Source organism: Ochotona curzoniae, unplaced genomic scaffold, assembly GCF_017591425.1.
Source record: "Ochotona curzoniae isolate NIBS_2020 unplaced genomic scaffold, NIBS_Ocur_1.0 scaffold_4937, whole genome shotgun sequence".
In the NCBI taxonomy this organism is placed as follows: domain Eukaryota; kingdom Metazoa; phylum Chordata; class Mammalia; order Lagomorpha; family Ochotonidae; genus Ochotona; species Ochotona curzoniae.
The window spans coordinates 620,978-633,948 of record NW_024467126.1 but is presented as its reverse complement, the minus strand read 5'-3'; the positions used below and the strand labels follow the sequence as shown (position 1 = coordinate 633,948).

General features: G+C 65.5%; 2 protein-coding genes across 3 annotated transcripts in view; one reads left to right on the top strand and one right to left on the bottom strand.

Annotated features, from left to right (window-relative positions):
* Window positions 1-7,612, top strand: part of MACROD1 (mono-ADP ribosylhydrolase 1) — a 106,830-nt gene extending 99,218 nt beyond the window's left edge. The window contains exons 5-11 of one of the 2 annotated variants that reach the window (XM_040971009.1): window positions 6,224-6,340; window positions 6,590-6,711; window positions 6,797-6,827; window positions 6,912-6,985; window positions 7,126-7,207; window positions 7,289-7,321; window positions 7,470-7,612. In XM_040971009.1, coding sequence (XP_040826943.1) covers window positions 6,224-6,340; window positions 6,590-6,711; window positions 6,797-6,827; window positions 6,912-6,985; window positions 7,126-7,207; window positions 7,289-7,293 — 431 coding nt within the window. In that variant the 3' untranslated portion in view covers window positions 7,294-7,321; window positions 7,470-7,612. The remainder of the gene's footprint in view (window positions 1-6,223; window positions 6,341-6,589; window positions 6,712-6,796; window positions 6,828-6,911; window positions 6,986-7,125; window positions 7,208-7,288; window positions 7,322-7,469) is intronic. The other variant, XM_040971008.1, reaches the window with a different exon arrangement.
* Window positions 7,613-8,163: 551 nt separating this feature from the next.
* On the bottom strand, window positions 8,164-12,971 carry OTUB1 (OTU deubiquitinase, ubiquitin aldehyde binding 1). Its single transcript, XM_040971019.1, has 7 exons — window positions 12,829-12,971; window positions 11,610-11,671; window positions 11,381-11,479; window positions 9,324-9,442; window positions 9,072-9,156; window positions 8,783-8,977; window positions 8,164-8,521 (listed from the first exon to the last, which is right to left on the bottom strand). The coding sequence occupies exons 1-7, from the start codon at window positions 12,884-12,886 to the stop codon at window positions 8,324-8,326; spliced, it is 816 nt and encodes a 271-aa protein (XP_040826953.1). The 5' UTR covers window positions 12,887-12,971; the 3' UTR covers window positions 8,164-8,323.

Here is a 12,971-nt window from a genome sequence, read left to right as displayed (position 1 = left end):
GACGTCAGAGGGCAGGTAGCAAGGGGCAGCTTGTGGACCCCACTTTGGGAAGTCGAGAGGGGTACCTACCCTGGCCAAATCAAAGTGGAGGGCCCCCGGAGAGGGTGCCCGTGGCTCCCCCTGCAGCTTTGGGGGCGGGCCCTGCACGGGGCCTGACTGGCGAGCAGATGGATGGTGCGGCCGTGACCCTGGGAGGAAGTGGGCCCGGAGTCCAGGCTTTTAACGCCGACCGAGATTTATGGAGCCGCCGCGAGTGCTTGCCGGGGCTGTCACTCCGCTAATGTGATTGGAACAAGGTGGAGGTGGCGGGGAGTGGACGGCACAGGGCTGAGGCCGGAGGGGGTCTGGCACCACCCTGGCATGGGAGATGGCCCCGGACCTCCTCTGCGCCCCACAGCTGCCATGCAGGTGCTGCCACTACCCCCACTTCCCTCCCGAGTCCCTGCTGGTCTGGCCCTAAGGTGCTTTCACCTGTTGCAGGGGAGCAGGGCTGGGCCTCCACCTGAGCTCACCCAGATATCCCCTGCCCTGCCCCCGGGTCTCTGCAGGCTCCTGCTGCAAAGATTCAGGCTGCCACCCTGCCCCAGCCCACCCTGTGCATGGGGCACACTGTATCCCGTGCTGCCCACCATCCCGCTCCAGTCGCCTGCTTGGCCCCCCACTGCTCCACAGCCCCTGCTCCCCTCCCCCCCGCAGCCCCTGCTGCCCTCCCCCCCGCAGCCCCTGCTGCCCTCCCCCCCAGCAGCCCCTGCTGCCCTCCCCCCCGCAGCCCCTACTGCCCTCCCCCCAGCAGCCCCTGCTGCCTGGCCACTCCTGGGCCAGCGTTCAGAGGTTACTTAGCTGTCCTCCTAGGGGCCAGCCTGGGTGGGGAGCCCCTGTTTTAGAGGAGTGGGAGACTCAGCACTGAGAGCAGAGGAACCCTGGCCTGGGGGAGAGTTCCTAGGGCCTCCCCTGGGGGGTACTGCCCCTTGGGCCCCTCTCAGGCCTCAGGCCAGGCTTGGGTGTGTTGGCTGCTCCCTTGGGGGGTTGCTGTCCAAGCTGGGGGAGGGGCCAGGTACTCAGGATTTGACTCTGTCCTGGAGGACACCCAGCTGGGCGGGGAGCTCTCTGCAGAGTCAGGGGACTGGGCCTGCCTGGGCTCTGAAGGCTGTATAGGAGTTCAGCAGGTGGAGCAGCACAAGATGGCCCCCACCTCCCAGAAGGCAGCTCAGGGCACCACTGGGTATCCCAGTCACTGTTGTGAGGTGAGTAGGAGGGCGGTGAGTCTTAAATCAGGCGGGGAGTGGCAGCCCGCAGCCGGGGACTGCGCTGTTTACTTGGCCACAAAGCGCACAGCTTTCCGGGGAGATCTGTGCGCTCCTTTTCAATTACCCTTGTCTTTCTCTGCCACTTTCGCACTAAAGGGATAATAAATGTATCGGAGCGTTTCAATTATTCATCTACATCATGACCGTGCCTGCCACGGCCCAGCTCCAGTGACAGACTCCTTCAGGGCCGCCATCTCTGCTCCCGCGGCGGTGGATAAGAGTGCAGGGTGGAGCTCACCCCACCACACACACCCCTCAGGGCCAGCACCCCTCCTGCCAAGCCTGCAGGAGCCCCCCACCTACAGCCCCTGAGTTAGGGCCGGCGTTGCCTCCTGAGTCGGTGCTGGTGGTGCGCACACTGCATGCCCCAGGTACCCCTACACAGAATCCCTTCCGCCAGGCCCGGGCCTGCCCACCATGGGTCCCTTACTGCTGCAGAACTGGCCTGTCCCCTCCTCACCCAAGACCCAGCCCCATGGCCCTGGAGCTACCAGGGCTGTCCCTGGCCGTCACCCCACTCCTGCCTGCTGGTCTGCTGGCACAGCGGGGTCACTGCTGTCCCTCCAGTGAGCCAGGCAGGATCTATCTTCCATTGCCACCTCTGCTAATCCCCGATTACTTCCGTGGCCGCCAGGACAGGGATTGCCTCTGGCTGCCCCGATTAGCCGTGGCCAGGCTCCGCTGGGGAGAGCACATCGTGGCCGCCAGGGTCGTCTGCAGGCGAGGCTGTAGCCTCCCTGGCCAGGCCCTGGGGGCTCGGGAGCCATACTCCCCAGACGTGTCCCTGAGCCAGTCTGGGGTGAGGGCCGTGGGAGTGGCAGGGTAGAAGTGGGAAGGCAGGGCCACATTGGGGCGCAGGGGTAGGGGACAGCAGAGGCCCCGAGGTGTGCTCAGAGCATGTCCCTCCTCCCACACCCCAAGGGATGGCAGAGTTTTTGTTGCTGGCTGCTGCCAGGCCGGCAGGTGCAGTCTCCCCTCCTCATGCATCCCCCCAGCCCCGTCCCTGCCTGCCCCGTGCACATGCTAAGCTCCCTGCTGGGACCTGGGCCCCTCCCCTCCACGTCATCATCAACCCCACTAGCACCTCCTCTAGGGTGGGCCCTGAACGGGGTGTGGTTTGCAGCAGGGAGAGGTGGGCCTCGGGTGGGGCTGGCCGGCTCTGGGTGCTGGCTTCACCTCAGGGGAGTGCCAGGTGTTTCCCAAGGAAGGGGGCCTGGCCGTGCTGCCCCGCCCCCCCTCCCCACGCTGGCCTTCTCTGGATGACGGGACAGAGGCACTGGCTGTGACCCACACGTGGGCTGGGCAGGCAAGATGGCGGTGCAGCCGCGCACGGCCGCCACGAGGCCCTCACGCTGCCAGCAATTTCCACATGACAAACGAGGTGCCGCTGCTGTGTACATAATGAAGCCTTGATGTTTTCACATCCCTGCGGACGGCCGCTGAGCTCACCCCGTAATGAATTTCGGATCACATCGTGGAGCTGTCGCCCATCCATCTCCTCCCCCTGGGGCATCCGCCCGACTGCCTGTCTGTCTTGGCACCCACCAGACTGGGCGCCGCATCCCTACCGGCCCCAGCCTAGTCCAAATCCAGTGCTGAGCCCAGGGTGGGGCAGGTTTGTCAACTGAACAAGTGACATAGTGGACAGAGGCTCCTCTGAGAATGAGCCACAGGCGTGCAGCTCTGGCCTAAGGGGGCACCTAATTCAAAGCTGGATCGGGGGTACAGTGGGAAAGGGGAGAGTGCAGAGCCCTGGGAATGTCATTGACCCAGCCTGGTGCCCTACTTTGGTTCTATCTCATGGGCCCTGGCACTTGCTTGGGAGGGGCACAGGACTGGTGGGCAGGGCAGCCAGATGGCACCCAGCTCCTGCCTCCAGCTCTCTGCCTGGCCTGGGAGGCCCCTGGCTTGCACCATCTGTAGAAGGGGGTAGCCATAGCATGAGGTATGGGCAGCTGGCTCAGCGTATGCCCAACTTGGCAGTCCCAGCCTGCTTACCCCCCAAGGTGCCAGGCTGAGCGAGGGGGTCTCTCACTCTGGGGTGGCACACCAGGGGATGTGTTGGGGCTTATGACTGTGCAGGCCCAGGCCAGGCCTTATCGCCCCTGCTGAACTGTGCAACCCTGAGGAAGCGGCTTTGTGCCCCTGTGCTGGGGGTGGGGCAGCAAGGGGCATGTGTGCGTCTTGGTCTTGGCCCTTCCTCTGGGACAGGCTCAGTCCCCATGCTGCTCCACACCATGCTCCCTGCCATGTCTGCGTCCCAGGGGCTCGGCTCAGGTGAAGCCACTGGCTCCGACCTCCGTCTGCAGTCAGCTGGCCAGGATTTCCAGGGACACCCAGGGCAGTGGAGGGGTGTCCTGCCCCTCCCAATCCCAGGGCTCCCATCAATAATTAACAAGGCCCCTGCTTGCTTGCTTGTTTGTTTAGTGTGAGGAATGCTTCCCCACTGAGGCACATTTATTGCTGAATAAATTTAAATATCTAATCTTCCCTTCATGAATATTACAGTACCCTAAATAGCAGTCAGCACCACCCTCAGCCCCCCACCTCCTTGGGCCAGTTCCTGGGATAGCCTGGCCAGGCCCACCCTAGCAGTCGCCCCTCCAAGGGGCCAGCACAGGGCAAGGCAGGGGTACCTCACGGCCAGGGCAGCTTCTACCAGCAATGGAGGGACGAGTGCCAGTGAGAGCCAGGGTGCCCTGTGGCTGGCCCCATGTGGAGAGGAGGGGTACAGGAGCACAGAGCTGTGGGCGCGGGGAGGCAGGGATGGGACTCCGGACTGGCCCACCACCAAATACCCTGGGCCAGCTGCCCTCTTCCATAAAGCAGGAGGCGGTGAGGGATCCGTGTGTCCTGAAGGGGCTGGAGCAAGGAGGCGGCCAGTGGCAAGTGGATGGGGGTACCCCAGGGCTCAGTTTAGCCCAGGGTAAGCAGACAGAGCAGGACCTGGAGGTGGCTGAGCAGGGTTGTATGTGGGCCTGTGCCTGAGATCTGCAGGGCTGGGGCAAGGAACACAGGACGGCCAGCACTGCCTGCAGGGGTGTGGGTGATGGCCTGCAGCACTGGGAAGGGCTGTGCCCCAGCCACCGCCCCCTCATGCCCCAGGTCAGCCCTGCAGGCCTGGCTGCCTGGCTGTAATCCTTCACCAGAAGCATTTTGTCCCTGAAGTGTGGCCACTCACTGGCTTACCGGCTCACCGCAGGGCCTCCTGGCCGGCCAGGGACTGTCCCGTCCAGCAGGACAGTCAACGGGGGTCGCAACCACCTAGGAGAGATTGGGGGACAAGAGACACGAAGAATGGACAGCAAGACAGGATGTCTGATCAAGCTGTCAGTTTATTGATTTTAATTGAGGGTTTTTATACTCTTTAGTAACTAAGGCTCAGGGAGGAAAGGAGAAACTAGGACGCAAGCCATGGTCTCCAGACCGATTGTTCTTGAGCAGTCACCATATCCACAATAGTAACCAACATATCAACAATAGCATAGGTAATCAGTAACAAGATGTCGGCAGGTACAGCATAAATCATATTCTAAAACAGTTGCTACAAACAATTGAAGCTAAGCGTGTGATTAGTTTCATAACTTCTTTCTCAAGCATCTAGCCAGCCAGGGATTTTCCACTGGCCCATAGTTCTATATTCAAAATGGCTTCAGTGTGGCTATAGTACACGGCTCCTGACAAGGGACCCCCGGGGCAGACAGTAGGTGGACCTCCTGCACACACGCCTACCTCCTCTATTCCTGTCCCATGGACACATGCCCTGAGCTGCCCACAGAGACCTCTGTCACCTCTGCACAGGCCCAGCCCTGGTGTCCTCCCAGCAGGCCCGTGACACGGGACCGTCGCCTTATGTGACGAAGGGACACCAAGGCCCAGAGCAAGCAAGCGAGGCCACCGTGGGCTGCATGTCTGTGGCCAGCCCTGCTGTGGCTCCAGTGCTTCCCAGCAGAGCGGGAACCCCGGACGGTACACCCACTCTGCCACAGGGGGAGCCCAGTCCTGACTGCTCCCACCCGCCAAGCCCTGTCCTCAAATTCCCACACTCCTCTGCCCATCCCCAGTCCCGTGCCAGCTACAAACTCCCTGGGGAACAAAACAAGGGTACAAGTTGGCAGTGATGGGAGGCATGTGCCAACGTGCCTGAACCTGTGCCCTGACATGGAGGCCAGAGTTTGGAGGTGACAGGCACACAAGGCCAAAGCCCGTACACCTGCTGATTTGAGGAGCCGATGGTCCTTGGCTTTTCAGCCAAGCTCTCTGGCACAGGCCTGGGGGGCATCACTACTGCCAAAGATGGGGCAATGGCCCCTGCTCGCCTGCCCCTGCCCCTGGTGCCAACTGAGACTTTAACAAAGTCTTGGAGCCATGAGGAGTTAAGCACAGTCTTGCACGGAGCCTGCCTGGGGTGACCCCCGCCACAGGAGCATCGCCCCACACCTCCGGCCCCGCCCCGTGGGCCTCAGGGCTCCTCCCAAGGCCCCCAGCCGCCCGCCCTCCTCATGGGATAAACAAGCCAAGGCCAGGCCCAATTAGAGATGCTGTAACCAGGGGCTCATTAACCATCAGGGATTTGAGCTCCCAGAGCCACCTGCGCAGCCCAGGCCCCGTCCCCTGATGGGACCTGCCACTGTCTAGGTGTTCCTGACAACAGGTCCTGGGCTGTGCCCGCCTCCCACCTGTCGCAACAGTCCCACCTGCCTCCCTGGCTGGCCCAAAGAGCAGGGCGGGCCAGGAGCGCCCCCTGCCGGCCGCCCCGCGCTGCTTCCCACCAGGCCTGGGCGGGCTGGACAGGGGAAAGGCGGGCGCCCCTCTCCCGGGCCTGCTCGGGGGAGGGGCTTACACTGCTCCCATGTAAAGCAGGGAGCCCCGGAGTTCAGGAGCGCCTCCCCATGCCATCCTTCCTCCCCCTGCAGTGGACGGGTGCATCCACCGGGCCGCCGGGCCCCTGCTCACTGACGAGTGCCGGACCCTGCAGAGCTGCGACACCGGCCAGGCCAAGATCACCTGCGGCTACCGGCTGCCGGCCAAGCGTGAGTCTCCCCTGGCGTGCGGGGACACTGGGCGCCTGCGTGCGGCGGGGCCAGAGGGCTTAACCTCGCTGCTCCTTGGCACGGAGAGCAGGCGGGGCAAGGACAGGCCAGGAAGGTCACAGTCCCGGCTCCGCCGCGTCCACACGGAGCAGCCGTGCCCTGGGTGGACGTTAGCTCGGTGGGGAAGGCGGCCCCGGCCGGCAGGGCGCGGAAGCGAGCGGGGCCAGGCCTGACCCTGTCGCCCCGCAGACGTCATCCACACCGTGGGGCCCATCGTGCAGGGCCAGCCCAGCGCCGGCCAGGCGGCCGAGCTCCGCAGCTGCTACCTGAGCAGCCTGGCGCTGCTGCTGGAGCACCGGCTGCGCTCGGCGGTGAGCGGGGCCCGGGCAGGGACGGGAGGGGGGCAGGCCGAGCCGTGGGACCCTGACCCCCTCTCCGCTGCCCTGCCCCGTCCAGGCGTTCCCCTGCATCTCCACGGGCGTGTTCGGTGAGTGGGGTCCAGAACAAGCGCGGAGGCAGGGGTGGGGTGGGGAGGGCCGAGCCGCTCACAGCCGCCTGCCCCCCACCCCAGGCTACCCCAGTGAGGCCGCGGCTGAGGTGGTGCTGGCAGCACTGCGCGAGTGGCTGGAGCAGCACAAAGACAAGGTGGGGTCCCCGAGGACTTGGGGCCCCGTCCTCCTGGGGGCTGTCTCTTATGAGAAGGGTGTAGTGTGAGCTGCAAACCTGGGGCGGGGGCACCCCCAGGGCAAGGCGGGTGCAAATCCCCGGCCCCGTGGCTGACACAGGTGGACCGGCTCATCATCTGCGTGTTCCTGGAGAAGGATGAGGCCATCTACCGCCGGCGGCTCCCGCACTTTTTCCCCGTGGGTAGGTGCCCCCTCCACGAACCACGCTGTGCCCCCCCAAGCCCTGGCCCCTCCCCGGCACTCACTGACCTCTGCCTTCCAGCCTGAGGCTCCCGCACTCCCCAGACCAGGAGCGGTAAGCAGGGCTTGGCCGGGCTGGCTGCCCTGGACTAACCCCAGCCCACTAACACACCTGCTCAGCCCCGCCCCCAGGGGAAGGGAAATGGGGTCCCCTGGTGTGCGATGGGGGAGCCGCAGCTCCCTGCCCTCTGCTCTGCCCTCAGACGCTCCTGGGCCTGCAGGACCCGGCTCCCGGCTCTGAGGGCCCTGAAAACCTCCGGCTGGCCCCGGGCCTGCTCCTGCAGCATCCTGCTTCCCCAGCACCCAGTCCCACCGAAGCCTGCTAATAAAGACAGCCGCACAGCCAGCCCCCGCTGTGTGCACTCGCTCTGTCTGGAGCCCGGGAATGTGCAGCTGCGGGCTTCGGGCTGCCCGCAAAGACTCCCCCTTTCCTGAGGCTCCTCAGGGAGCACATGCCCCGGGCCCACCCCACACGTGGAGGGTGGAGGGGAAGGCAGCCAATGCAGATGGCAGTATGGCTCAAAGGGGTACATAGCAGGCACAGAGAAGGGGCAAGGGTTGAGGGGGTGGCAAGCTCCACTTCACCTGAAGGCTGTCCCTCCCTCACCACTTTGGGGCACAGTGCGCACCCCAGCTCCTACACCTGTCCAGAGCCAGGCCCCATCCGCCTAGGACTCCAACCAACTCACCCCTGGAGAGCAGGAAGCCAGGCCTGGGTCCTGGTCAGGAGAGCAGGGTGGGGGCACTCCAGGGCACCGGCAAGGCACCCAGGAATTACAACTCCAAAGAGCCAGGAGGGGGCTCCCCAAGAGGCCTGCCCCCCCCAGTGCTCCTGCTGGGGCAGGTGCCAGGCAGACCCGCCCGTGGCAGGGACACGCGGACACGCACACATGCAGCTCACCACCAGCATCCCCTTTAATAAAATGTGGGAGGTTGTGACAGGAAGTGGGGGTGAGGGCAGAGTGAAATATGACCATTTACAACCACAAAAAGCCCCTTTGTCCACGCCGGGCACCGGGCGGGCGGGCGGGCCGGGGGCGCTGCCAGCGGGCCGGGCCTACTTGTAGAGGATGTCGTAGTGTCCCGGCCGGTAGAGCAGGTAGACCTTGGGCTCGGAGCCCTCGGGGAAGACGTGGGGGTTGGTGGTGCCGCCCTCGCCGCGGTCCATGTACTCCACCTGGATGGCCACACTCAGGGCCTGTGCCAGCGCGATCACGTGGATGTGGTCACTCTCCTTGCACATGGGCTCCACCTCCTGCGGCACAGGGGCGCGGTGGGCGGGTCAGGACTGGGCTTCCCCTCCCTGTGCCCAGACCCAAGACAGGGGAGGGTCCCAGGCCGGGGGGCGGTGGACAGGGGTCCAGGGCTGGGGGCAGTGGTCCCAGGCAGGGGGCGGTGGACGGGGGTCCCAGGCCAGGGGGTGGTGGACGGGGGTCCAGGGCTGGGGGCAGTGGTCCCAGGTAGGGGGCGGTGGGCGGGGGTCCCAGGCCGGGGGGGTGGTGGACGGGAGCCGCACCTGCTGGCAGAACTCCTTGACAGTCCGCCCCCCCTCAATGAAGTGCTCGAAGAACTGGCTCTCGCGCTGCAGGTAGCCCGAGGTGAGCAGCCGCAGGTAGACCACGAGGTAGTCCGAGGTGCTCTGGTCGTTGAAGGAGGCCAGCAAGTCAGCCACCGAGGTCTGCTTCTCCACTTGCTCGATCAGGTCCATGAACTGCAGCCGTGGGCAGACAAGGGGCCGGTGAGGGGCCCTTCCTAAGCCGGCCCTCCCCACGCGGCGGGCGGTTCAAGATGCCCTCGTGGCTCACCGTGTTGTGGAAATCCTCGATTGTGAACTCGGTGAAGCCCTGGGACACCAGGTCCTCTTTGCTCTTGGCGGACACGGCTTTGAACCTGCAGGCAGAGGGACAAGGCGGCCAGCACAGGCCCTAGACTAGCAGCTGGGGACTGTGATGGTGCCTGTTCCCCAGCCCCGGGCAGGAAGAAGCTCCAAGCAGAACCCAGGTCCCGGGCAAGGCCCTGCCCGCCTCCCTCAGTGCCCAGGTGCCCACCCTCCTCACCGCTGCAATTCCTTGCTGTCATCCAGCAGCGCCTCCAAGTGGGAAAATCCGAAAGCGCGGTAGAAGCAGTTCCCGTCAGGCCTCGTCTTCCGGATGTAGGAATACTTTTTGTGAAGGTCCTGTGGAGGGACAGCCCCGCCCCTGACCATCAACATTGGCCCAGAACCAGGGCTGGCCCGACCAGGGTCCCCACATGGCAGCCACCTGCTGTCCCAGCTCTGCCCTCGCCCAAGCTGCTGAGGTCACAAGGGGAGTTATCTCACCAGATCCCCCATAGCCTCAGGAGGCTGCGCACATGCGCACATGCAGCCCGGTTGCATGGGTCCCTGAAGCACCCAAGGCATGCCCTGCACTTGGCCTACAGGGCTGTGCGAGCTAATGTCTCCTTTACCATGTGGCTTCTCCACGTTTCAACCGGAGGCAATGTCAGGGCAGGGGGCACAGTGCCAGGCTCACATGCTGGCCAGACACCTGTGGCCCCCACGGCCCAGCCCCTGGCCAGGTCCACTCCCCTTCCTCCCTTTTCCCGCAGGCAATGACCTGGAGTCCTCTCGCCCAGGGAACTCCCTCAGCCCCACCAGCAGGGGCTGCCCCCCTCGGCTGTGTGCCCTCTGTCCCTCCCCTGGACCCCAGGACTCAAGGACCCATCCCAGCAGGCACCCCTCCTGCTGCTAGAAACCTACAGCTCCTCCTTGGTGCAGGCCCCTCCCCCCTGTGGCAGCCCACAGCTGTCCTCGCACCACAGACACCCCTGCCACCATACCCACTCCCTGCCAGCTCTCCAGTCAGGTGGCTGCCTGTTGACTCCAGGCAGATCCTTTGAAAGCCCTCTGTCTGTCCATGCATTAAGGGTGGGGTGCCACCAGACCACAAGGCCCCTTCCTCTTGACACACCCCCACACAGGCCTGGTTACAGCATACAGGCCGGGAGGTGTCAGGCCCATGCAGCTTTTGGTTGCCAAGCCATGTGGCTCCTGTGCCTAAGTAAATCTTGATTCCCACTGTCCCGAGAGTAAATCCACACCTTCCGGCACCCCAGTGCCAGCTCTCACCCAGCTGCCTCCATCCAGTGCAAGCTGCAGCACTGGCAGGCCTTGGGCTACCGTCACACCCTCCTGCCCGTCATGACCCACTAAACACCCAAGAATTTGCAGAGCGACTCAGGGACAGGAGCTGGAGCCCACCCTGGCACCTTCGCCAGAGACCAGTGTGGTTGGTAACTGCAGCTGGGCCCCCAGCCCTAACGCATCACGTCCCAAGCCCCCGCATTGTCACCCGCACCCCTCGGGCAGTCCTGTGCGGTGTAGAACACCGCGTTCAGAGACAGCCAACAGCGGAGGCTCTGCCAGGTCTGGTGATAGAGCAACTGTTTGCACCCAGGAGGCTGGCTCCATGTCCGGAGTGCAATTCTGTGACTGCAGGCATGAGCTGGGTCCTCCACTGGGTCAGGCTTCTTTTGGAGCAATGCAGCCAGTGCCAAGAGAGTGGCTGCTGCAGACACCCGCCCCAGCCTGATGCTTCCACTCTGGCCACTGCACCCGGCCTCCCTCCGGGCCGGCCCCCAGCTCTCCTCCAGGGGGAAGAGCTGAGCAGCCCCGATTTCCCCAAGGCAGGAGAACAAGCCTCCACCCCGGGCCTATCTAGCCCATTACCCACACATGCAGTCACACTGGGACCATGAGCAGTGAGGCAGCCCGCCTCGGCTGAAGTTGATACGGCAGGTCCTCCTGCCCGCAGCCACCCGCACCACAGGCACAGAGATCCGGGCGCAGGCTGAGACGACCATTCCCCAGGCTCCTGCCCGCCCCTGGTCCGACCAACCAGGGCGAGCCTGGCCATGCTGGCACCTGTCTAGATGCACAGGCCCACCAGCAGCAGCTCCCTCAGGCTCACAGGCAAACCACCACGGGCAGACGCCAGGCACTCCCACACAAGGACACAGGACTGGCCATGGATGCACCTGCCGAGGTGCTGTGGCTCGTGGTCTCTGAACTCAGAGCCCACCCCCAGGCCTGGCAAGCAGCAGGCCCGTCGCCCCCGCCCTGACGTATGCCCACCTTGATCTTCTGTTGGTAGACATTGTCGTCCTCGGCGTACTCCTTGTACAGGACAGAGAGCTCCAGGCGCTCGGACACCAGCGGATTCTGCACAGCGATCTGTGGGAGGCGGCAGGCAGTGGGGTGGTGTGACCCACCTCGGCCAGCACACCCAGCCACACCGTGACCCGCGGGCCTCCAGGACCTGGCTTCACCAGCCAGGCCCGGCCCCCTCCTGCCCCATGCTCACCTCTTGCTGAATCCGGTCCTGCTGCGCCATGATGGCTTCATCGTAGGCCAGACAGTTGACACCTGCAGGAAGAGGAAGGGCCGGCTGAGCGGGGTCCGGGCCGCCTCCACAGCAAGCAGGCAGGCAGGCAGCGGGGCGAGAAGGCAGGCTTGGCATCTGGGCGCCGCCTCCGCCTGCACCGCGCCCAAGCTGGCAAAGTCCTTGCCCTCCTGGGCATCCCGCGGGAGCCGGTGGCGGCCAGGCCCTTGGGAAGACAGGAGGCGCCCGGGCGCTCCCTCCGCCCACGCCAGCCATCGGTAATGGGCTCATTGGACAAAGAACAAATCCAGGCAGGGCGGTGAAGTCACTCCGGCAAGTAAGAACCTGCGGTCAAGGCCGCTGGCTCCGCCTCCTGCCCGGGGACCCCAGCGCCTCAACCCGGGCAGCACCTCAGCCAGCAGCTTCCCCTATGTCTGGGACCCCAGGGTTCGGCCGGGGCCGGGGGCAGCACACCCTCTGTCCTGGAACCCAGCGGCTCAGCCGGGGCTGGGGGCGAAGTGCCCTCCAACGCTGCAGCAGCAGCGCGTGGGGCCGGCGGGCTCCACTGTCTGCACGACCCCCAAGGGGGGCCTCAGGACACCTGCGTTCCAACCCCGGCTCCCTCTTCAGTTTAGTGACCCTTGCACATCGCAGCGCGGGGTCCTGGCCTTCGCAGCTCCCGGCCCGGGGTGCGGTGCAGGACTCGGGGGTCGGGAGGGGGTGTCCCTCGCCGGCTCGGAGGAGGAGCAAGGGCGGAGCCGACTTGGAGGGCTCCCCACCTGCTCCAGGAGAGGGGGCTTCTCAGCACACAATGGGCGGGCGGGGAGAGGGTCCAGGCACGGCGGCGCCGCCCCGCACACCCGCAAACGGCCGCCGCGGCCCTGCAGGGCCCGCAGCTCAGCCGGACTCGACGCCGACGCCGCGGGCGGCTCGGGCCGGGCCGGGCCTGGACCGGGGCCCCGGGGCCGCCTCAGGCCCCGCGCCGGGCGCGCGCCGCGGGCAGAGGGGCCACCTCGGCCGGCCCGCCCGGCCCCGGGGGTCGCGGCGGGAGCGCCTTCCATTGTGAGGGGGAAGGGAGGCGAGGAGGGCAGCGGCCGGCCGCGCGGCTCGCCCCCGCCGGCCCGCCCGCCCGCCTCGAGTACCGGTGGGCCTGGCCTCGCCCCCGCGAGCCCGGGACGGACATCGCCCCCACGGCCAGTACCTTCCGAGTCGCTGCCCAGCGCCTCCTGCTTCTGCTGCTGAGGTTCCTCCGCCGCCATCTTTAAACAGCGCCGCACTGCCGACCGCTTCCGGGTTACCCCTTGCCCTCGTCCCGGAAGCGGGCCCCTCCTAGGCAACGTCCCT

Excerpts from the sequence above, each read along its gene's own strand:
- OTUB1 (XM_040971019.1), bottom strand. The coding sequence starts at position 12,886 with ATGGCGGCGGAGGAACCTCAGCAGCAGAAGCAGGAGGCGCTGGGCAGC. Across the intron at positions 11,480-11,609 it reads AGGACCGGATTCAGCAAGAG|ATCGCTGTGCAGAATCCGCT; the intron begins GTGAGCATGGGG and ends CGCCTCCCACAG. Across the intron at positions 9,157-9,323 it reads GACAGCAAGGAATTGCAGCG|GTTCAAAGCCGTGTCCGCCA; the intron begins GTGAGGAGGGTG and ends CTCTGCCTGCAG.